Source organism: Pleurodeles waltl, chromosome 3_1 (genome assembly GCF_031143425.1).
Source record: "Pleurodeles waltl isolate 20211129_DDA chromosome 3_1, aPleWal1.hap1.20221129, whole genome shotgun sequence".
NCBI lineage: Eukaryota > Metazoa > Chordata > Amphibia > Caudata > Salamandridae > Pleurodeles > Pleurodeles waltl.
In genome coordinates, this window is record NC_090440.1 from 1,992,722,539 (window position 1) to 1,992,748,338 (window position 25,800).

General features: G+C 43.6%; 1 protein-coding gene across 9 annotated transcripts in view; it reads left to right on the plus strand.

The window, feature by feature from the left end:
* Nucleotides 1-25,800, plus strand: part of PRR11 (proline rich 11) — a 359,537-nt gene that overhangs the window by 157,891 nt on the left and 175,846 nt on the right. For all 9 annotated transcript variants that reach the window (XM_069226409.1, XM_069226404.1, XM_069226406.1 and 6 more), the window contains one exon: nucleotides 11,763-11,885. In XM_069226409.1, coding sequence (XP_069082510.1) covers nucleotides 11,763-11,885 — 123 coding nt within the window. The remainder of the gene's footprint in view (nucleotides 1-11,762; nucleotides 11,886-25,800) is intronic.

The following is a 25,800-nucleotide window of genomic DNA, read 5'->3' on the forward strand; positions in this document are numbered from 1 at the left end:
TAGGATCTGCAAAAGAAACAAATATGACTTTTCTTGCAAATAACATTTGTCATTTAAACTGCACCCTTCCTCTTTCTTTCCCTGTTTTATAATCAGCAGGACGTTTTTGGGGCCCTTTGTTATAATTTCTGCAGGTTCTAGAGGGTCACTTGGGGCTTCAGCCCACACATCAGCACTGAGGTTTTTATCTGCTGCACCACAGCTTCCCTTTTCTTGCACTGTCAGAAGGGCTGGGGCAGACTCATTCTTTGCCAAACCTCCATTCACTGCATTTTTGACAAGTTGGCCATTCTGTCTCCAATTTGTATGAATAAATCAGATTATTTTCTAGGTATCAGCATAATTTCGATTTTTCCTTGGTAATTTCCAGCAATCACTCTCCCTAAAACCTGATCAATTTGCCATTTCTGTCCTGGTAACTTTCCTCTCCCCAACTGCTCTGTGACTGCTTGCATGACAGATTGCTTCTGTGCGTGCTGCACAGTTTTTATCAAATCTAGGGGAATGTGCATCTCTCTCATCTCTGCCCACCTGTAAGTGGCTTTTTCTCTCAGCTGTTCACATTTCTGGGGCACCCACTTAGCCATCCCCACTAAGGCAGAATTCTGGGTGTACACTTTTCTCTCTGAATTTTTCTCATTAACATCTGCAAGGTAATTGAACCAGTTAGGTGCAAGCCATGTGGAAAAACAAACAGCTAAAACATTAGCAATGAACCAAAAATCAGCGTAAAAATGACACATCTCACGTAGCTTTTGCTTTAAAATCTGGCACACATTGTACAACGCTGTTCCTTCTCCTGTGTCATAAAATAACATTTCAGTCAATGAATCATTAGTAAAACAAACATGCTTTTTATCCTCAGTGGACACCAGTTCAAATGGTGCACACAATTTCACTAGTGACTCTTTTACCTGTGGTACTCTAGCCCTGTCTTGCAAGTACCAGATCCAGTGTATGATTCTAGCTAGGGGCACTATTTTCTTTCCTTGTTCTTGAATTACATGTACATCAGTATTTCCTTCTTGCACTGCGCAGAAACCTAAAGTCTGCATTATTTCATTTGCCAAATCACAAGCGCGCAGCTGCATATTATTTTTCACAGTGACCATATACCAAAGTGTTAGGATTTCACTCAAATGAGGGCTATTCTGTTTCCAAAAATCAAACAAGCTAATGAAACTCGGTGTCTCTTGCTTAGTGCAAACAGTAAACAACGCTAAAATCTTTCTTTTTACTTCATTCTGCAATGGTAACTCGTAAATCACATTCTGAGCTCTCTCCTCCATGTTATCAGTTAAGGAATGCATTTTGGCTGCCAAAAACCCTGGCTCACAGGAAGGCTCAAAGCAGCTCGGAGCTGTCTTAACCCCCTCATTACTGGAATGGGAAAAGAAAGATTCTTCAAAAACAGCATCTTTATAACTTTCAGCATTATTTTGAATTAATGTATTCTGGCTAATTTGCTCATGTAAATTCCTATTTTCATGTTCCAACTGCCTACATTTCTCCTGTATTTCTCTGTAAGCAGATAAAGGTATCCAAACCTTTCTGTCATCATTGCTTCCAAGAGACACATTTTCTAAATATGCACAACAAAAATGATTTCTCAAAGCACTATCAGGCAGTTTAGCTACACATGCATTTTCGAACATGGTCTGCCGTGCTTCTGTGATTCTCCAAACAACAGAAACAATTACACTTTTAAAGTGTGCACGTAGAAATCTATCAATTCGTCACGCCCCTTAATCAACTCTTAACGACCTCTCCCCTTAATCGAACCCCACTCCTGGTACCAAATGCAGTGCTTTTGCTTTTAACTAGTTTTTAGCACTTACATAACACACCAGAAATGCACTTCTGAGTTCAAAGAAGACTTTTATTGTTGTTAATTCTTCCCCAACCACAATTTTTATGAATGACGAATTATTAGCTTTCAAGCACACGTTAATCAAACAAAATATATCAGTTTGCAATATACACAGCAGGTTATATTTATAAGATATTGAATGCAAAGCAAAACAAATACTTCACCGTGTGGGAAACTACTTACAGCTTCATATTTCTAGGGTCTGCAAGCTGATGACTCCCTGTCAGCTGCGAGAAAGAGATTTATCTACCCACACGGGATGCTGGCAACTGGCGCCAAGCTCCAGCACGAAGTCAGGCAGATTCGAATCTGAATCTCTGCAGCCTGTGACATTCGTTACAAAGGTGTGCCCCCTCCTCTCAGACTCGGGAAAACTGAGCAAACCTTTGGAGACTGGCCAGGTCTCCGAGACTACTCCTCTTCCCAGGCTCAAGCAGAGAAAAACAACCAATGTACCCTCTTTATCAGGTCTAGTCTACTGTGAGAAAAACATCTTGGTTCATCTTGTGCAAAAACACAGCTTGGAAAAATACAGCTTGAATTCTCAACTGCAATGTCTAACTCCACGTTAAGGCAATAGGCAGCTAACTTAGATATCAAATGCAATGTCTAGTGTCATGTCAAAGCCAATAGGCAGCTGAGCTGAATATAAAATGCAATGTATAATATCATGTCAAAGCCAATAGGCAGCTGAGCTGAATATAAAATGCAATGCATAATATCATGTCAAAGCCAATAGGCAGCTAGACTGGATACAGCATGTCAAAGCCAATAGGCAGAATACAGAATGTAATGGCTAATGCAATGTCAAAGCCAATAGGCAACTAAACTGAATACAGCAAGTAATGGCTAATGCCATGTCAAAGCCAATAGGCGGCTCAAGTGAACAAAACATACAATGTGCTACTGGTGAACATTGAGCAACTAATATGCGCAGTGGTGAAACACAAAGTCATTGGTCAAACAAAATTCATCAAATGGCAGGACAGCACCTAACCTTCACCAAGTGAGGGTTAGACATATACGTGACTTATAAGTTACTTATGTGCAGTGAAAATGGCTGTGAAATAACGTGGACGTTATTTCACTCAGGCTACAGTGGCAGTCCTGTGTAAAAATTCTCTGAGCTCCCTATGGGTGGCAAAAGAAATGCTGCAGCCCATAGGAATCTCCTGGAACCCCAATACCCTGGGTACCTAGGTACCATATACAAGGGAATTATAAGGGTGTTCCAGTGTGCCAATGAGAATTGGTAAAATTAGTCACTAGCCTGTAGTGACAATTTTAAAGCAAAGAGAGAGCATGAACACCGAGGTTCTGGTTAGCAGAACCTCAATGATACAGTTAGGCACCGCACAGGGAACACGTATAGGCCACAAACTTATGAGCACTGGGGTCCTGGCTAGCAGGATCCCAGTGACACATATCAAACACACTGACAACATAGCGTTTTCACTATGAGCACTGGGCCCTGGCTAGCACGATCCCAGTGAGACAGTAAAAACACCCTGACATACACTCACAAACAGGCCAAAAGTGGGGGTAACAAGGCTAGAAAGAGGCTACCTTCCTACACAACAGCCCCCCCCCCACCCCCCCCACCCCCAAACGAAGGACAATAAGGCTTACCTTGGCCAGTTGAGTCTTTATTATCTAAGTGGTGATAAGTAGAGAGTAGCTCTGCAATAGATTGGTTACTCCCTTTATCATCCACTATATGGTTACTTCCCTGTGGGGATGTAAACCACCCTGTTTGAAGTTTTTTAGCTAGCCAACAATGTGAAGTTATATTCTCAGAGTTCCTATTAGTATTTTTAAGTTTAGAGCAGTGGGAATTGTCCACTGGACCTATATCAAGTGATTAGAATGCCAGACAGGGATGCTGTCTCAATAAAGCCATAGCTGGGCAAAAACTTTGTCCACATGGCTGTAAGAGAGAACAGGGATGCTGTTTCTCTTGAGTTGGAGCAGGGCAGGGCTGCTGTCCTATGAGCTCCACACTAGGGCAGGGCTGCTGTCCTAAGTGTTGTGAGGCAGTGCAGGGTTGCTGCACTAAAGGTTCTCAGGGAGGGTTGGAGAGATGCTCCATGTTAACTAAAGTGGTGCACTTATTCTCACCAATATTAGTTATCCCAGAGAGAGGTACTTCTACCTCAGGGAGTTCAGCTGTGCTAGCTGATGGTTCCCTTGGTACAGGTGCCACCCCAGGAAAGGTTTCTCCCACCACAGGAATGATATCCTGAATGGCAGGGTGGGTAGGGAATACTTTGATGCCCTTTTTACCTGTTGTTGGAGAAGGATCCTGAGTTTTCAGGCCTTTTTCTCTCCTTTGCTTTTTCATTTCAGCTGAAATGAGAGGAAGCAATTCCTCAGGGTTACCCAGCATGGCTGCATGGATATTAAACTCTACCTCAGCCCAACCCGAGGCCTCTAGGTCATTACCTAAGAGACAGTCTACAGGTAAGCTAGGTGATACTACCACCTGCTTAGGGCCAGTAACTCTACCCCAACTAAACTAAATTATAGCTAAGGAAGAAACTTAATGGAGTTATGTACATCAATAATCTTTTACTGTTGTCCAATGATGTCTTGTTCAGGAGACACTAGGATTTCAGTCACCAAAGTGATACTGGCACCTGTGTCCCTGTAGGCCTGAGACTCAACACCATTTATTGAAACTGTCTGCCTGTACTTATCCATTGTAAGGGGACAAGCAGCCAGTGTGGCAAGGCCAGTGCCACCAGGTGTGACAGAAACTGTCTAGTTACTGACTACCCCAGTTTCTATGATGGACCCTTAAGGGAACCCACCTACCCCCCATTTTGACCGTTGCCAGCAGTCCCACCACTATTACCACTACTGCTAGGGGCACTAGAGTTTGATGTATTAGTGGTGGTAGGCTCAGGGGGTTTACCTGGGTAGGACTTATCCCCTGGCCTGTGACCTTTATTTTTACACACATAGCACCAAGGCTTTATAATGTGTGTGGGTTGTGAAGAAGAGGAAGATGATGATTTATCCCCACCCCTGAAGAGTGTTTAGGATTTGAAGAAGGTACGTAGTTTTACCTTTATCCCCATGCTTATCCTGAGATTTCTCACCATCTGTCTTCTTGCCATCCTTGTCACCTCCTGTATGAACTTTTCTGTTCATTCTTGTTTTGACCCACTTGTCTGCCTTATTTCCCAATTCTTGGGGAGAGGTCAGATCTGAGTCTACCAAGTACTGGTGCAAGAAATCAGACACACAATTGTTAAGAATATGCTCTCTCAGGATCAGATCACACAGGCTTTCATAGTCAGATACCTTATTGCCATGTAACCAACCTTCCAAGGCCTTCACTGAACAGTCAACAAAATCTGTCCAGTCTTGTGAGGACTCTTTTCTGGTGTCTCTGAACTTAATCCTGTATTGTTCAGTGGTTAAGCCAAATCCATCCAAGAGTGCATCCTTCAAAACTTTGTAATTATTGGCATCACTTTCTCTGACAGTAAGGAGCCTATCCTTACCCTTTCCAGTGAAAGATAGCCACAAGATAGCAGCCCACTGCCTTTGAGGGACCAACTGTACCATACAGGCCCTCTCAAGTGCATCAAACCACTTATTAATGTCATCCCCATCCTTGTAAGGGGGGACTATCTTATGCAGATTTCTGGATTCTTGCTCTCTAACAGGATTGCTATCAGAAATACTGCTGCCACCATGGGGAACTAACCCCAATCTCTGTCTTTCCCTCTCTATGTCTAGGGATTCCCTGTCTAAGGCCAGCTGCTGCTGTTTAAGCTTCAGTCTGGTCTCTTCCAACCTCAGCTTTCTGAGTTCCCTTTCCATTAAGTTATCCTCAGGGTGGGAGGCTTGGGAATGTTTGGACACAGAGGAGATTTGGGAATTGGCAGAGAGAGACCTGTCCCTAACTGGCTGGACCCTAGTAACCTGGCCTCTAGGAGTGAAAGATGTCCTACTAATGTGTGACCCTCTAACACTACCAGTGTCACTAGGTGGTCTGCTAGGGGGCAGGACTTTGTAAGAACCCTCCCCAGCATCTTCAGGGACCTCCTCTGAGTCTGACTGGGAAACTTCCTCCCTTTCCTCTCTTTCCTGAGATGGGCCAGACTGGTTCTGATCATCCTGTATGAGCAGGTTAAACAGAAACTCTTTTGTTGGATTCTTACCTATGCTTAAACCCCTATCCAGGCAGAGAACCCTCACACTTTTGTAGTTTAAACGCTCATATGTTGCCTGAACAACTTTGGGAGTGACCTCTACTAAAGACATGATAGAAAAAGGTTTAAGGACAGTGAGAGAAAAAGTTTTAGAACTTTAGAAAGCACAGAGAAAAAACCTTTTCAAACTTTTGGAAAACTTTTAAACGTTTTTCAGAACTTTTCAGAAACTTAGTAAAAAGTTTTAGAGCAGAAAAGTAAACTGTTTTGGTTAAATGTACATATACTGAACTATTTGGTATATGATTTTCTTATGAAAAGCACCAAATGACAAAGTGGTAAAGCAGTTAAAAGTACTTATCCCACTGCTGCAACACCAATGTAGGAGGCTGGCCTGGCTTATAGTGGGTACCTAGTGGTACTTACACCTTGTGCCAGGTCCAGTTATCCCTTATTACTAGAATTAGAGGTGTTTCTAGCAGCTTAGGCTGTTAGAGGTAGCTATGGCAAATCAGCATAGGCTGAACTAGGAGACATACAAAGCTCCTACTATACCACTCGTATTATATAGCACAATATCTTAAGAAAACACAATACTCAGAGTTACTAAAAATAAAAGTACTTTATTTTAGTGACAATGTGACAAAAGTATCTCAGAGGATACCCTCACTTAGGAGGTAAGTAATATACACAAATTATATGTACACAAACCCAAAACAGGTAAGTAACAGTAAGAAAAGTAGTGCAAACAATGTAGAATCACAATAGGATGCAATAGGTAGACATAGGCCTAGGGGCAACACAAACCATATACTCCAAAAGTGGAATGCGAATCACGAATGGACCCCAGGCCTATGGGAGATTGTAGAGGGTCGCTAAGACAGTGGGAAAACAGTAAGGGTGTACAAAATACCCCACCCCAAGACCCTGAAAAGTAGGAGTAAAGTTACCCTACTACCCCAGAAAGACAGAATAGTTGTGATAGGGGATTCTGCAAGAACCACAAGCACCAGCAAAACACTGTAGACGGATTACTGGACGTGAGGACCTGTAAAGGAAGGGGACCAAGTCCAAGAGTCACAAAAGTGTCCGGGGGGCAGGAGCCCACTAAACCCTGGATGAAGGTGCAAAAGGGCTGCCTCCGGGTGGAAGAAGCTGAAGATTCTGCAACAACGAAAAGGGCTAGGGACTTCTCCTTTGTATGGAAGATGTCCCACGGCATGCTGGAGGTTGCAGAAGTGTTTCCAGGCAGAAATACCGCAAAAAAGCCTTGCTAGCTGCAAGAGTTGCGGTTGAGGATTTTGGGTGCTGCTGGGGACCAGGAAGGACCAGGATGTCGCCCCTTGAACGAGGAGACAGAGGGGGCGCTCAGCAACTCAGAGAGCCCCTGCAGAAGCAGGCAGCACCTGCAGAAGTACCGGAACAGGCACTTAGAAGATCTGAGGACAGCGGTCGACTCAGAGTCACAAAGGAGGGTCCCACGACGTCGGAGTCCAACTCAGCGAGTTGGGCAATGCAGGAGGACGGAGTGCTGGGGACCCAGGCTAGGCTGTGCACAAAGGAAGTCCTGGAAAAGTGCACAGAAGCCGGAGCAGCTGCAAATCACGCAGTACACATGTTTGCTGTCTGGCGTGGGGAGGCAAGGACTTACCTCCACCAAACTTGGACAGAAGGGCCACTGGACTGTGGGAGACACTTGGACCCAGCTCCTGTGTTCCAGGGACCACGCTCGTCAGGGTGAGAGGGGACCCAGAGGACCGGTGATGCAGAGGTTTGGTGCCTATGTTTGCAGGGGGAGGATTCCGTCTACCCACATGAGATTTCTTCTTGGCTTCCAGTGCAGGGTGAAGGCAGACAGCCCTCAGAGCATGCACCACCAGGAAACCGTCGAGAAAGCCGGCACGATGAGGCGGTTCAATTTTGCTGGTAGTCGTCTTGCTACTTTGTTGCGGTTTTGCAGGCGTCCTGGAGCAGTCAGCGCTCAATCCTTGGCAGAAGTCAAAGTGGGAAATGCAGAGGAACTGTGGTGAGCTCTTGCATTCATTATCTGAGGAATAGTCCACAGGAGAGACCTTAAATAGCCAAAAAAGGAGGTCTGGCTACCAAGAAAGGAGGCTTGGCTACTGAAAGAGGTAAACACCTATCAGGAGGGGTCTCTGACGTCACCTGCTGGCACTGGCCACTCAGAGCAGTCCATTGTTTCCCAACACCTCTGAATCCAAGATGGCAGAGGTCTGGGACACACTGGAGGAGCTCTGGGCACCTCCCCTGGGTGGTACTGGTCAGGGGAGTGGTTACTCCCCTTCCCTTTGTCCAGTTGTGTGCCAGAGCAGGGCTGGGGGATCCCTGAACTGGTGTAGACTGGCTTATGTAGAGATGGGCACCATCTGTGCCCATCAAAGCATTTCCAGAGGCTGGGGGAGGCTACTCCTCCCCAGCCCTTCACACCTATTTTCAAAGGGAGAGGGTGTAACACCCTCTCTCAGAGGAAATCCTTTGTTCTGCCTTCCTGGGACTGGGCTGCTCAGGCCCCAGGGGGGCAGAAACCTGTCTGAGGGGTTGGCAGCAGCTGCAGTGGAAACCCCAGGAAGGCAGTTTGGCAGTACCCGGGTTCTGTGCTAGAGACCCGGGGATGCATGGAATTGTCCCCCCAATACCAGAAGAGTATTGGGGTGACAATGCCATGATCCTGATGCTACATATAGGTAGTGACCTATATGTAGTGCATGCGTGTAATGGTGTCTCCGCTCTCACAAAGTCCGGGGAATTTGCTCTGAACATTGTGGGGGTACCTTGGCTAGTGCCAGGGTGCCTACACACTAAGTAACTTTGCACCTAACCTTCACCAAGTGAGGTTTAGACATATAGGTGACTTATAAGTTACTTATGTGCAGTGAAAATGGCTGTGAAATAACGTGGACGTTATTTCACTCAGGCTGCAGTGGCAGTCCTGTGTAAGAATTGTCTGAGCTCCCTATGGGTGGCAAAAGAAATGCTGCAGCCCGTAGGAATCTCCTGGAACCCCATAGCATACTACACGGTGACGGAGCATATCATACTATTCAAAGACAGACAATACCAAACCATATTATACAATGACAGGCAATACCATACTATACAATGGCAAGCCATACTATACTATACAATGACAGACCATAACATATTGTAAAATGACAGACCATCCCATACAATGACAGGCAATACCATACCGTAGAATGACAGGCCATACCATACCCTACTTTCCCATGACAAGCCATACCATACTATATTACACTATACAATGACAGGCTATGCTATACCGTATTATTAAATGACAGGCCATATCATTCTGTATTATAGAATGACAGGCCATACCATACAATGGCAGGCAATACCATATTATACAATGACAGGCCATGCCATAGCATATCATATAATACTGTACTATACAATGAGGACCATATCATGCCATACTATACAGTGAAGGGCCAAACCATCCCACACTATACAGTGAGAGACCATACAATACTATTCAGTGATACACCATACCATAATATACAATGACCGGCCATCCCCTTCCCATACTGTAACCATATTATACCATTACAGACCACAGCATAACACCATGGTATACAATGGCAGGTCGTACCACACTATACAGTGCCCTGCCATAGTATACAATGGCCTGACATACCATACCATACTAAGGGGGTTATTACAACTTTGGTGGAGGTGTTAATCCGTCCCAAAAGTGACGGTAAAGTGACGGATATACCACCAGCTGTATTACGAGTTCCATAGGATATAATGGACTCATAATACGGCTGGTGGTATATCCGTCACTTTACCGTCACTTTTGGGACGGATTAACACCTCCTCCAAAGTTGTAATAACCCCCTATATGTACAATGACAAGTCATAATATAGCACACTGTACAATGACAGACCATACCATAAACGTACTATGTAATGACAGACTATGATGTACCACACTATACAATGAGAGGCAATATCATAATACAAAATGGTAGGCTGTACCATCCTCTTAAATGACAGGCCATACCATATCATACTATACAATGAAAAGTCATGCCATACTATACCATTCAGTGACAGGCCAAAAAGGTGCTGCTCATCACTCTCACTCCAGAGCATTGGATAGATTCTCTATAGGCAATTGAGCCTAGCTGTCTGAAACCTTCCACACTGCTGCCCAGATACAGCAGTAGTAGAGGTCAGCAGCTGCTTCACTTGAATCCTCATGGATCTTGCCCTTGAACAGAGCCACAGAAGGCCTCGTTGGTATCGCAGCTGATGCCCTGGAGCCTGAACGCCCCTCCAGGAGCCACTTCCAAAGTGATATAAGAGCCAGAATCAACTGTGCCTCATCAGTACAGTCCATACATGTGCTTCATTTCGTCCTCTCTCAGAGTTCCTATATCTGGAAAACTCAAACTCACACAGGCTTTGTACTTTTTTAATGTTCGCCTCACTGACGAATTCAGATGGGAATCTTTTGTGATGAAGCTTCCTCGCACGCAGGTGTGGTGGTAAGAGTATTTATTCTGAAGCAACAGCCCCAGAGACACCACCAATAACAGGACTGGTCTCAAAAACAGGCAGCTCCAACTGGACAACTGCCCCAACCGCTAACATGATGACATTCCATACAACATGTACGTTTTCTAAAAGTTCCCCTTCCTATCCTAATAAAGAGGCTCTGGACTCCCCTACTACCAAGCACACATTTCATTCTAGCATCATAGAGTCCTGTGCTCTTGAGAGGTAATTTCTTATAACAAAGAAGAAAAAATAAAACATTCTTTTACATCATCTTATATCCTGAGGCTTTGATTTAGATTGGCAAATGTCCCATGGAGAACAAAAAGCATTAAACAACACATTGGGCCACAAAAACATCAACTAGCCAACTAGAGGCACCTCTATAAAGCTTGAGTGACGCCAGCATGGCTGCCGAAGACCAGCTGATAACGTAAGGCACAGTTTGAACTGGGTAGGAGCAGCTGAGCAGTGCTTTCAAAGTACTTTTGCTCCTCCCTGCAACTTCCAGCAATGCACACCGAAGTCAAGGAACTTCGTGGCGCAAGCTATTGTTTTTTATTTAACATTAGACTCTGGTTGTAACCCATACCACTTTTCTAATTCCAAATGGTCAGAAACCGTTGTGTTGTGTGTTGGGCCCATTTACAGAATCTATCAGTGCTCAAGGCCTTCACACTAACTGCTTTCCAAAATTCACTGATGTTCCTTACCCAACTACAGTCACTTTGTACGACTGTAAAGAAACATATTTAAAAATGTAAGTTATCTTGCTATATTTCTAAAATGCCCCTGACGAGGAGAAATTCTACATTGTCCTGACCTCTTCCACACTTTGTATGTTAGACAATTCAATATACAAATGAGATGTCTGTAAAATAAAGCAAAGGTATTAAAACAGGAAAGTTCTGAAACCCGATGACATACTGTTATAATACGTTTGTGTACACAGGTGCCCTTTCGAGTTGATATTTTAGTAAGACACATGTGCATATATCTGCTTATGTAAACTGGCTGTATTCATCGCTGGTTGGACACTAGCTGGATAGGAATTGAACAGTCATTCATGATCAGCATGAGCACCTGGATTGCTTAAATGTCTTCTTATAAATAGCAAAGTATATCATTTCTGCTGGATTTTATAATACAGTTCGTGCCATCTATTGTGTGTTTCTTTGTTACATCTGTAGGGTTGTGACATAGTGAAAGATATTCTCTTTCCTTCCCGCATCTACCTTCGAGAGCTGATTGCTGTAAAGCAACAAGTGCAAAAGCTGGAAACGGAACTCTCATGGCTGCAAGAAGCAATAAAGGTCAGGTTCTCCTCATGTTCTCTTTTACTTAATTTTGTGTTCATTTCATATTCTGGCATCCTCTGTGGTTTATAGCAAATAAATCTGAAAAACGGGCTTGCGAGTAGTATAAATTAAGATAAAGAAAAGGCACTCTGTACTGTTATGTTTCTTTCATCAAGTCTGGGAGCATTTAGTCTGAGAAATTATATGGTGATTAAGGGCCTTATTATGACTTTGGCGGACGGAAAAGCCTGTCTGCCGAAGTCCCGACAGGTAGGTTGCCGCCAGTGTGGCAGCCTCCCCGCCGGGCTTATTACGACTTTCCTGCTGGGTCAGTAGGAGGAAACAGTTTCTGCCCGCTGGCCCAACGGCCTACAACATTGTCTCCGGCTCATAATAGAGCCGGCCGTAATGGTGTAATGCTCAGGGTGCACTAGCACACGTTGCAGTGTTCACTGTCTGCAAAGCTTTACGGACCGTGAACATTACAGAGTTGGCCAGGGGGGCCCCACACTGCCAAGTGCATGGGAAGTGCAGGGGCCCCCCAGGGAACCCTGTAACCCGTCTCTGCCAGCCTTTTCATTGCGGAATTACTCCCATGAAATCGCTGGCGGAGAAGGGTGTCAGTGCCGCCCTGGCAGATTAGGACTGCTTGCACTGCCAGACTGTGTAGACTAAATCTGGCGGTACTGGAGGTCCGACTGTGGCACTATTGTTGCGGCCGTAATATGGCGCTCGGACCACGGCATTGGTGGCGGTCCGACCACCACTGGAACCCTGGTGGTCATTAGACCTCCAGGGTCGTAATGAGGCTCTAAGACCTGAGAAACCTTTCAGTAATGGACAATTTTAAAATGGAAGTAAATGCTTATCCCACATTGTGTGTCAATTGAGCTTTTTAAACAGATTGTTTCCACCTATGTGCAGGATTCAGTAACACTGATAGCTGTCTTTTGTTTAACTTGTGAGCCCTACAAACTTTGAAAATGTTCTTATTCTCTTATTTAAGGAGGAAATGGATCTCAGAAAGTTAGGGAATACACAGCAGGGTCAGATTGAGGGAATAAAAATTAAACTGCCACATTAAAGAAACTGTTGTTCTTCTGAACTTCTTGCAGTGTACTGAATGGTGTTATGTCTTTCACCATGCTATTCTTTGTTTAGATGATTCATTATTTGATTCTTGACATTGATCCCTTCTAGAGCTTTTTGAGTTTTTCTCTTTACAGGCATTGGTAAAGCACTTGACACATAGATGCTTGATGTCATGGTACTCCCTAGTGGGATTAATGTAGTTGAGTGAAGCAGTATAAAGCTTGCATGCTCATGCATACATCAACAACTTGTTTTCTCTGTTGGTTCTCATGAATGGAAGACACTTCCTCCTACCTTCGAGATTTGTTGTGAATGCGCCCATTTCAAGGTCTAACCAGAAATAATGACTGAGGTTAAAGTCTGCAGTTGGAACATAAGGAACATCAACTGTTTACAGACAGATAGAAAAAGGGCTAGAGTCACATTATAGCTGAATAAGGCAGATTTAATTCTACCTCCAGAGATACAGCTATACCCAGGAAAATACTTAAGTTTGGTATCCGAGTGTTTGAAGTAGAGATCAGGATCATGCCTTAATTGAACCACATATGGTATGATTATTCTACTTCACTCCTGGCTCAATTCTAAGGTTTTGAGGAAAGCTTTATATAGTTCGGGAAATTCTGAAGGTTCTTTGAGACAGAAGCATGTAAATGTATCCAATCTGTATGGTTCGAACGTAGGTAATATTGGTCCACTGTTATACTTTTTGTTGGCATTGGTCTCATTTTCAAAACCAGGCGTGAATGAAAGTTGTGGATTTTCTGGTAACTGACCTGTAACAGGACCACCATTCTCATTACCCATCAAGTATGGAATATGCAGAGAGCGTTTCTATGAGATGATTGCTATTCCCAACCTCTCGGATATATGATGCTGTAAGCATCTTAAAGATCAGTCAGTTTACTTTACTTATGCTAATATCCAACATACTCAAGGATTTATTTATTATTGTGCTCAAAAGTGGGGCTTAATAGCCTTAAGACAGGATCAACCATGTTAGTTTTTCTAACCATGGTATGGTGTTTTATGCTTGCAAGATCAATAGACCCATTTTAGTAAATAGAGGACATTACACAGCCTTACAGAGAAATGTTTCAAGAGCATACTATCTGAATGAATTATAAACTTTTTTTAATTTTAACACAATGGATCTGAATGCATTGATAATGTGTGACACCTTTTAGTCATTTTGAAAGAGGCAGATTCAATTGTATTGTCAGAGAAGGGTCTCGATGAAAATAGATTGAAGACTGGAGTAAGTGAGAGGACTTTAATCAATGTCAATTAGCATATTGTAATGCATTTAAAGGAAAAGCAGACATAAGGCTGGGCAATTAACTCACAAGGCAAATAGATTGTGGTAAATCACCAATGTCCGAAGAAGCCAGAACTATCAAACAAAGAGGATGGATACAAGGAGACCAGCTTGAAAATAGTAACAAAGGAAGTAGGTGGGCTTCTTGGGCAGCCAATAAAGAAAATACTTGAAGAGTGAACATACTATGGGATAAAAAGGAAAGTGAAATTCATGAGGAAGAGAAGGAATGGATTTTTCAAGATTATTGTTGTACTTTTTATGCAAGAATTTTTGGAAGGAACTTTTTCTCACTCTGATGGCTTTCTTTCTTTCTGTGGTGTGCAAGTGTTAAATCCAAAATAGATGCTATACAGTAGAACAAGGTATCTGAACAACAAATGACAAGCAGGGAGATTTTACACATTTTTAAAAGCAGTTCTACTGGAAGGGTGAGTGGGCCTAATAAGCTCTCAACTGAATTTTTTAGATGTACTTGGACACGTGCAGAATCAATTTAATTACATTTTTTGACTGTCCACACTAGCAGAAACTACCATTAAAAGGGCACCCAGAGAGTTAAATATTAGATATCGGTTTCTCTTCTTAATTGTGAAAATAAGTCATACTCGGAGCTACATGCAAGTTGTTGAATTCTGATTATCTCTTTTAATGTAGTATAGCTCAGCAAGGTTCCATGCCCTACTCTTAATCATTACATTGGTGGCCAAAAATCTTTTGATTGAGTAGAGTTGAGCTTCTTATGAGTGCTGATGGCTAGGATGGGATTTGGACATAATATCATCAGGGGGCTTTTAACCCTTTTTTATGCTTCTAAGGTCTAAATTCTTCTTAACAGTCCACTGCCTTCCTTCTTTAATATTGGCTGTAGAACAAGGCAGTGGTGTCCCTCTCCAGTATTTTTTCTTTGCTTATTGCTTCTCTCCCTTTGTTGAACCATGCTACAGTAATAACAAATGTTAACTCTTATGTAAACACCTGGACGTGGCACTTGCTGATAATTTAAAACCTACATCAGTCCATGCCATGAGATAATTGCCACTTATGCCCACTGGTCTCTAAAACAGACTGAGAAAATCTGGACTCGAAATGTAAAAAAAAATCTTAATGATTTAACTAGAGAAAGGGCTTGCAAGTCTCATCGAAACAATGATTCTCCCTAAACCTATTTTTTTTTTTACATCAGGCCATTTGACATTCGAATAAAAGAGGTTTAGTGTATACAGAGATTAATTGTTTTCTATTGAGGCACGAAAACCGAGCATTATCTGGAGAAAGTTAAACCAAAATTTAAATAGGGAGGTGCTACTTCTAATTTTGTTTGCTTTATTACTGGAGTGTGGCTGTTGTTAATTCATGTGAAAATGTTGCATTATACTCCACAAATTGGCCAAAGGTTCTGCGATTTATGATTCAATAGTGGCTCCTTTTCATTGCCAAAGTATTTAATAAAATTGTATAAGTCATTAATGCCATATCATTCAACTAGATGCCAAACTAGTAATACCATCTAGGTTTCTTTAAATTGCAATATTTTATATTGCTCTCCAATAACAGTACTATTTAAGTTTTAGATCTATATTCGATGGGGACTGTGACCAAAGATAGCCGAAGCACAGGTTTTTGGGGGTCATGACATTATTAAAGGATCCTAAAACCTACTGTTGAGATTGCTAGTCTTACAGGTTTATTTCTGCACGGTTTCTGACACTGCACATTCTTATGCAAATCATGAAAGCTCATTCAAGTAGTTATTATTCCACTTTTGGAGATTTTATATCTGACTGAATAATTGCATCAAATAAAGGGGCTTTTAGAATTTAAAAGCTATGCCTGGCCAATGGATGATATTTCAGAATGGGTAGAAAATAAATGTGGAAAATCATCCTGAGATGTGTCAGTAGAGATCAGAACATCTTTTTGGGATCCTATGAAAGAATTATTCACAGTATTCTGATTCCAGCAAGACTGTAAGATTCTAAAAACGATATCACAATTAATTACTATATTGTAAGTTCATTGCATTATATACTAAAGTGGGATAAAATGTTTGATCATACAGATGTCTGTCTAAAATTAAACACATTAAGTGATTGGAGCTATGTGCTAGTTCTTTGTTCAAGTCTTGCCAACATTTAGGCAGCAGTCCTTAAGAAAATCTCACAGATTATAGGTTACCAGTTATTTATTATACTTTGATAACTTTTGTTAGAAATATTTGGTTCATCAAACAATATGGAGGATCTGGGATAGGTGGAGTTTATTTTATCCATTTTCTAACAACCATTAGATAGCTTGTAATGAAATATTGAAGTTGGGGGGGGCACCTGAATGTAAAGGAATGATGTAGAGAACGGCAGCACATGCATTTGACTAAAAGATTGATGTTAAGGCAAAACCAGCAGACTAACAAATATAAAAGGAACCAATAGTGTCAAATACAATAGCTATAACAATATGATGTACACTGTGTTATGAAGAACTTTGATGCCATTTGGGAACTATTGTTTTTATCAGTGAGATGAGTGAATATGAGTGTGTGAGTGATGGGAGTTGAAGGTTCGGGGGCTATTATGTAATACTAATTTTGTAAATTATTTTTGATAATTACATTATTCTGCAATACACTAAAGTTGAAATAAGTTCTGATATAAGAGTGTGTCAGTGTCCTAGATCATGTGACATTGTGCAATTATTGAAGCTATAGAGGCTGATCAGGAGTCGCTGCTCTGTTTTGTTTTGCTTGTTATATAACCCTGCTACTGCACCTAAAAGAAGTACGTGGGGTACCCTTACTATATCTGTGACTGGACCTTTCCTTGTCATATTTTTTTTTAAATCTTTTTAACAAACAGCAGTCAATTATGACAGCCATTACAGAGAAGCATCACTTAGTAACACTATAGGATAAGGAAGTCAGCAACAACATGAGAAATTGTGCCAATCTACTACACCAGGGCACAGTTCCAAGGGCAATTCCTCCTGAGCCGGGAGATATAATGTGTTTATTAAGTGTTTTACAGTTTATTTACTAACTTTTCCAAAGCCGAGAAAGTTTTAGGTTTAACAGTGGAGTCTGGGGTCATCTTTTTAAAGATACCGTGGAGTCTATAATATAGAAATACAAAAATACCGTAGAGTCTATAATACAGAAATACATGGAGAAGCATGAACTGTTCAGTTCCCTTAAATTAATTTAGTGTAATAAAAAAGGCTTATAGATAATTCCCTATGTTGTGAGGCCACTGGGCCTTAGCTGTAATATTGGCTTAATTTCGTGGGTAACCGGCAGCAGGTGGGGCTAAGAAGCCGAAGTGGTGAACAGGCAAGATTTAACCCCATTTTATTGCATAGTTTATCCCAAGAAATTAGGGTGCCTGTGGTAGTGGCTATGTCTCATGTGTTACGTGGAACTGGTGTTCCAATTAAAGACGAGATGGGACTCGGGGACGTAACGTCCCCTGTAACCGCCATGTGCTAAAAAATAGGGTGATTGCTGATACCAATATATCGCAAAGTATAGTGTATAGTGCTTGGTATAGGGCTTCGACCGCTCCCCAGTGAATAGAGTAGGCAATAGAAAAGTGTCCCATTTGGCTCTGGGTTGCTTGCCTGCTCAGGCCAGCCCAATTAGTTGTGGCTTGAGCATTTCAGAAAGGGGGAAGGGTGTATTCACAAAATAACACAGCAGCCTCGGAAGTGTTACCGTCTTCATAATGCCGAATTCAGCCTGCAAGTGAAAGTGACAATAAAACCCCGCGTGTTATCAGGTCTGTTATCTTATCTAACGATGTCCCATAGTGTTTGCACACAACTACCTTCCCTGTCTCAGATGAGCCATATCCCCAGATATTTTATGGAGTCCACACACTACTGAGTAGTCCGGTATGGGTCTTCCAGTTTTGTCAGTAGGGGAAGCCTAGGATTTAGTTCAGTTGATACAGACACCTGATAATGAACCACATTTTATATATTCTGTCATTATTTTATTGAGACATTCACTTGGTTTCCAAATATCACGTTCACTTGGTTATCGTAGTGCCGTGTCGTCCGCATGCGTGGATATTAGGAGAGTTCTGCTGGTGTAACGCAGTGCATGCCCAGAATACTGCTGCCACTGTTTTGTTAGGTGCTCCAGAGCCTGAGCGAAAGGGATAAGTGAAGAGGCACAGCTGTGCCTTGTCCCATGGGTGATGGTGAGAGGTTTGGACAGGCCTCTGAGGATGCTGACTCCAGCTGTCGGCGAAGTATAGAAACGTTAGATCAGTTCATAAATAACTGGTATATCCATCTGTTGGAGGATAGTTAAAAGATATTCCCATTTAAGAGAATCAAGTGCACTGGAGACCTGGAGTTCCCAGTCCACCCTGCGATAGCAGCAGTGTCAGGGATTCGAAAGATATTTGTGCTTGTTTCCCAGCCCAGTATAGCGATATCAGGTTGGACCATAGACTTCTGGGTGTTCACCCTCTCCGTATCGGCGTGCATGTGTTTCTTTACATAAATAGTGTGTTTCCGTGTGTGCTTCCTTGCTGTACTCTGAAAATTGTTTTCTGATATTGGCTAGTGTAGAAAGTATTGGAAGTATTCCAGTTGCAGCTCATGTAGCTCATGCTCCAGCCTCGTCAGCCTGGATTGAATTGCTTTTAAGACTCCAGATTGGAGGGAAATACAGGCCCCTCGAATCACTACTTTAAACGCTTTCCATAACGTGAAGGGGGATTGGACAGAGTTGTTGTTCAAAATATTCTATTATGGCGGCTCTGATAGCTTCATCCAGCGCTCTGGTTGGCAATTGCTACATGAATGCTGTCGCCTAAACTTGTGGGATTTGCAGGGTTAAGTTAACCAGTGCGTAATCTGACACAGTGTGAGGTAAATGAGAGGCATCTGTGACCCATGTAGAGAAGTAGAGATGTCCTGCAACAGAAGCCAGAAGTCTATGTGAGGCCAGGCAGAGTGGTGCGCCGATAAGCACGTGCCCTCTCGTAACGTGGGGTGTGCGTGCCTCCATATGTCCAGGAGGTAATTGTCAGATATGATAGCATGTAAAGCTTTAACGTAAGCTGCTGGTGCTGCTTTTACCATCTATTTAGTCCTATAATACCACATTGAAGGCCCCCCCCCAATATAATTGGAGCAGGGCCTGAGTCCCGCAATTAGTCTCCACATCTCAGAAAAAAAGTCTGGGTCATTTGTATTCGGGCCATATGTTGCGGCAAGTGCCACTGGGCGACTGTGTAGTGTGCCGGCAAGTATGCTGAAGCAGCCTTCTCTGTCAACTGTCGGGCTTGTGAGCTGCCAGTGTAGTCCCATCCTTAGTATGATAGCCACCCCCGTTGGCGTAGTTGGAATATGCTGCTGCGTATGTTTCACCACACTGCCTGCCCTTCAGGCCGGGGTCAGATGAATTAGGTAGGTGTGTCTCCTATAAGAAACATGTCAATTTTATGTCATGTGAGATATGAGTGTACCAGGTGTGTCTTCCTGCTGTCATTGATGCCACAAATGTTCCATGTTATACATGATATTCGGGCCATGCTACCTGCGTGCTCCCCTATATGTATGGAGCTGAAACAGCTGCAGTGAATGAATTAAGTGGAGTTGTGTTTGTTTTACCCGGTTGTCATGACCTTAGGGGTCATTACAACATTGGCGGTAAACACCGCTTACCTCCGTGATGAAGACCGGCAACACACCGCCACGGCCGCGGAATTCCACCACGGTCATTATGACCCACAGCCCGGAATCCGCCAAAATCCAGACACCCACACAAGTCCGCCACACCAAAGATCAGTGATAAACTGGCGATAACAAAACCTCCACCGTCACGCCAACAGGAATACGCCCACACTATCACGACCCACTAATCCACGCGGCGGTCTTTCAACCACGGTATTCCATTGTCGGTACACACCGCCGCACTCAACATACACACACATTTACAAAACACATCCACATTGGCCAATTCCAAATACACACATCTGGTACACATACACACACCACTCCCACACACACAATACAATATAAAACACACACCCACATCACCCACAAACCCTTACGACCAGAATTGCGACTGAAGGCCAGAGAGAGAGACACCACTATCTACAAACTAGCATCCACGGGCACTCAACACCATCACGCACACAACATCCAAGCACCTCACACAACACACCTCTAAATATCACCCCACACATCACAACCCACACCACCCCACACATCACCCACACCAACCCATGGCCCCGCAAAGACACCCCAGGTTCTCTGAGGAGGAGCTCAGGGTCATGGTGGAGGAAATCATCCGGGTAGAGCCACAGCTATTTGGATCACAGGTGCAGCATATATAGCTAGGAAGATGGAGCTATGGCGAAGAATCGTGGACAGGGTCAACGCAGTGGGACAGCACCCAAGAACTAGGGATGACATCAGTAAGAGGTGGAACGACCTATGGGGGAAGGTGCGTTCCGTGGTCTCAAGACACTGCATCGCGGTTCAGAGGACTGGCGGTGGACCCCCACCTCCTCCCCCACAACTAACAACATGGGAGGAGCAGGTCTTGGCTATACTGCATCCTGAGGGCCTTCCAGGAGTAGCTGGAGGAATGGACTCTGGTAAGTCACTCTTCACTCCTTTCACCCCCCCTACCTGCATGCCATCACATACCCCCACCCTCGCCTTCACCCCCATCACTCCAACTCCTCACAGATGTCCCAATATCACAACCCCCACATCCCAAGCCCTGCATGCAACAACAAAGCATGGACACCCATCACCAAAGCATGGCCACTGCACATACCCATACACCCCCCTAAACCATCATCACACAAGGTCCAACACAGGAATGCAAGCACTGGGGTACACGGTCACCCACCCATTGCACACCGTGGCACACACAGATGCAATAATCATGCCTTTACACCCCTGCAGGACCCCTACCCAACGTCACCGGACAGGAGGGTCGAGATATGTCCACTCCACCCACAGAAGAGGCCCACAGTGATGACAGCAGCTCTGTCCAACTGGATCAAGATGACCAGCCTGGCCCATCTGGGACCTCGGGTCAGCCGGTTCCCCTCACACTGGCACAGGCCACTACAGAGCTTCCCCCTCTGGAAACACCAGCACAGCACCCACCCAGCAGGCCCATACCTCTGTCCCCAGGACACGTCAATCAGCAGTGTGTCCACCACCACAGGGAACCCAGGCTAACCCACCACCCCAACAGCACCAGGGACCTGGGGGCAGTGGTAGTGGGCACACGGTTCAGGGGACTGAGGCACAGGAACACAGGGGAACTGGGAGGGCTGCTGTGCGACAGGGGTATGTGGAAAAATAGTTTCTCACCCTTCGTGCAACCACTGTTCATTTGATATCAGGACAACCATATTGAATATGGCATCCATTTTGTGAGTGTTTTAAACACCCTGTCGCAGAGGAAATAGGCAGAAAAAGATGCAGCTTGAAAGCAGCTACATCGTGTAATATGCCTAAGGCCGAATACCAGACTGGCCACATACCTGCGGTTAAGCCAATTTTGAGAAAAACTAATTTCCACGGAATAACCTGCAATTGGAACAAGGTCATACCTGCCATTTACTACACACTATTATACGCTTCAGCTGTTTGCACATTTTTGTTTGTAAGCAATCTCCCACTCCTCTCCCCTGAGGCATACAAATGTTTTTATACCTAACTAGTGGAAAATGATTGAACCTCTGCCATTTGTTTGCATGTAGTAGAAAAATTTATAAAAGCTCTATGCTGCGCGAAGTAAGACAGACTACTCCCTAACCCGCTTGGTGAAGGAGCTCTCCCTTAACTCGAGTTATTGAATAAATCCAGATTATTCTCTACGTCTCGGACCCCGTCTCTTTCCTTTTTTATTATTTATTTAACTTACAAGGCAAATTCAGAGGTATTTTAAATTATTTACCACATTTTGGCGCCCGAACAGGGACTTTCCCTTCTCTACATGTGCCGGTTTTGCCGGTCGTGGGTTTTTCCCCTACTCTCTCTCGCGACGGACTTTAGGTGCACCCAGTGGGGATTTCCCGCCGAACTCCCTCGGAGACCCAGGGGCGGACCAGCGCCCGGCATACACATGAGGCGGTGAGAGACGCGGAAATTCCATACCAGAGTGCGACAACGAGGAGAAGAGGAGTCCGAGACGTCCGAGATCCCTCAAAACACGCAGTGTCTGGATTCGATCGAAGAATAACGAGTTTGCTTTTCGGTGAGTACTGCTGAAAAGTATCAAGACGTTTTCTGTTTAAACAGAAACGGTACAGATATACATTAAGAATGTCATTATTTACTAAATTCAAGTATCGGGCAAAAGAGAAAAAATTGTTAGAGAGGGCGATTGCACTCCCACAAAAGGACACTCCAGCTAGGTTCATGTATAACAAACATGGTATGCCCGCCATTGTATTCTTGGACCTATGGGTAGAATATACTAGTCAATTAGCAGAACGATTTAAATGGCCAAGTACGGGGACTTTTGATATAGAAAATGTCCTCAAAGTAGAGGAACAGTTGTTCAGGAGAAAAGCAAGACAGGGCCAGTTAGAGGCCATAGAATGGTGGAGGAAAGCAGCCCAACAGAGGCAAGAGAAAGCGCAAGGAAAAGTTGAGAAAGCCCAGAGAATGTCAGGAAAAAATAGACAGGAGGAACTGCAAGAGAAAGGAAAGGAGGTAGTTCTCGAGCAGATGATAAGGGAAAGTCAAGGAAATGTTACAGGTTTATACCCCGTACTGCCAAGTTGTGAAAATTCCTGCCCCGATAAATCAAAAAAGAATCCTCTCCTTCCCAGTGCACCTATGCCCCCTGATGATTCGGCGCTTATAGACTTATTAGATGTGCCACCCCATATTCTACCAATACACGACCACTCTTACCCGTACATAATCTACCACCAGTGGTTTCTCCTGAAACTGTTGAGGATCTCTCCGAAGCTGCAAGATTTCTCTCTATAGCAGAAAAGGATAAGAAGGACGAAGCGGGAGGGGGAGAACCAGAAGGACAGTGCCCACACGATCCCTTATCCATGATATACCCCGCCTTAGGGGACGAGGGAAAAAGACTAGTTGCCATTTGGAAAACAATAGAAAAGATCCCCGCTGTACAAAATAATATCAATGGTATGCTAGAATTCATGTTAAGAGGTGGCGACTCTACTCCCTACCAAGATGTTCTGAAAGGAAGAAACAGAAAACAACAAATGTATATATATACCTTCATGTTATATCTATTTGCTCGATACTTCCAATTTAAGAGATTAAGAAATCCGGCGAAATTAGAAGATTTAATGGAAGAAGTGGCAGAGGAAGAGGAAGGGGGGGGATAAGGGAGAAGGAGTGGATTCCAAATTAAACAAATTATTAGATCTCATGAGGGAACATAGACATAAATTTAAAGAAGGAACAGTAACTCCTGAGAGGAAAATCAGTAAACAGCACCCTGTACAATGCGTACCACCCCTAAGGGATAGGTTTGCTTCCCTACTCGCGTTCCCAGAACCTCCCAGTAGTGAAGAATTATATGAGGAAACTGAGGAAGCTCTAGACTGGTTCTTTGAACAAGAACCGCCATTGACAGCCGAGGAACAAGAACTGGTCCGTACTGCTACCCTATGGACTTCACAACCGAAGATTTATAATTCGGACATTATAGCCCAGTTATACTCTAGTTTACCCCTCATCCAGCATAGGTTAGCAAGTCTGTACATGACACAACACTTGATGACACTGAATAGAGTTTTCAGACCCCATCAATCAGCCCTTGAAGACTTGTTATCCAAATGCACACTTCCTTAACATATTTTTAGATGCAAGACAGGAATATCATGATGAAGTGGCTAGGACACTCCTTCGGGCCCGCCATACTGATTATCGGGAGAAAGAAATGTATCAACAATACCCTCTCAGAGAGGTCCATCCTAGAGTAAACGCTGCAAATGAATTGCAGAAAGTTTTTGTGTATACACCTCTTACTAAATTAGAAATAATGAAAATGAAAGAAATGGTACCACCGCATTCTAAGGATCCTGTTGGGTTTTTTAAGGAACTCACAGACGTCCTTACTATGGGAATATATACCTTAACAGATCTAACAATTATACTAAAAAAATTTGCTGCTCCCAGGTATTTATGAGAAATTAAGGGGACAAGACTGGTTAGTGGATAATGCTAATTTGAATTGGGCCGCCTTAGAGACAAATGACAACGCCAGGACAGCTGGAGCCGACATACCAGATGATGTGAAATTAGCACCGACCCTCATTCTTAAAGTGTTGCCCCAACTTCTTACCACAAGGAAAGAGGATTGGGATGCTATCTCCGCCTGTAAACAAAAGCCAGGTGAAGATATAGGGGATTATTATACGAGATTAGAGAAATGTTTCACTGCCAATAGTGGTCTTAAATTAGAAAGTGATTTATATGCACATCTTTTTGTATCCAAATTGGTGGAAAACAGCCTCCCGAAGTTAAGGGAAAGAGTTCAGAAGGTAGAGAGCTCCTGGCAAGCACAAAGTCCCTCCCAAGTCCTACGAATATTACAATACCACCAAAACAGGAGAAGGGGGGAAGAAGAAAGCGAAAAGGTTAGGGTAAAGGAGACTAAGTTAAGAGCACTAGTGGCAGAAACAGTGATGCCCAAATCAGGGCCACAACCTCAGGTACAAAGAAAGGGTAATAATTCTAAAGGTGTTTGTAACTATTGTAAAAAACCAGGACATTATGTTAAAGATTTACAAGGGAACGTTACGTGCCCAATTCTAAAACATAATGTGGCCACTGGGAAAACTACACCCAGAATACATGTTCCTCGAGATCAGTACAGATCTCAAGAAGGAACGCCCCAAGAACAGAATCAGGGAATACCAAACACAATGCAAATGTACATATCTGATGAAAATACTGGATATGCCGATTTTCCCAGTTTTTTATGAGGCTGCCCAGGGGGGTTGAGGATAAATTGCCCCTTATCCCTATACCTGTGGACCAAACTGGTCCATATGTAGACGTTCACCTCCTGGGACAAGACAAGAAATTCCTATTGGATACAGGGGCAAGTAAGACAACGATAGATCATAACGAACTTCCGCAAGCTCCACTCTCTGGGAATAAAAATATTTCATTGGGTTTCTCTGGTCAACCCATTACAAGTAATACATCAGAGCCACTACCCTTACAAATTGGCCCCCTTACCACTACGACAGATCTTCTCTTGACTGATGCTTGCCCCGAGAATCTATTAGGAATAAAACAATTGAAAGAATTAGGAGCCATAATAGTGTGCTCCCTCCAGGATGTGCGTCTGTTCCTTCGAGATTTCAAGGGCCATTATACAGTCAGAGATTTGGATCCTCGATTGGCCCACCTCCCAGCCGAGTTGTGGGTCACCAGTCCCACATCGGTCGGGCGGATGGTCATTACGCCCCACAAGATCATTTTAAAGGAGGGAGCCATACTACCACGACTCCGTCAATATAAAATGCCTCCACAAGCTGAGAAAGA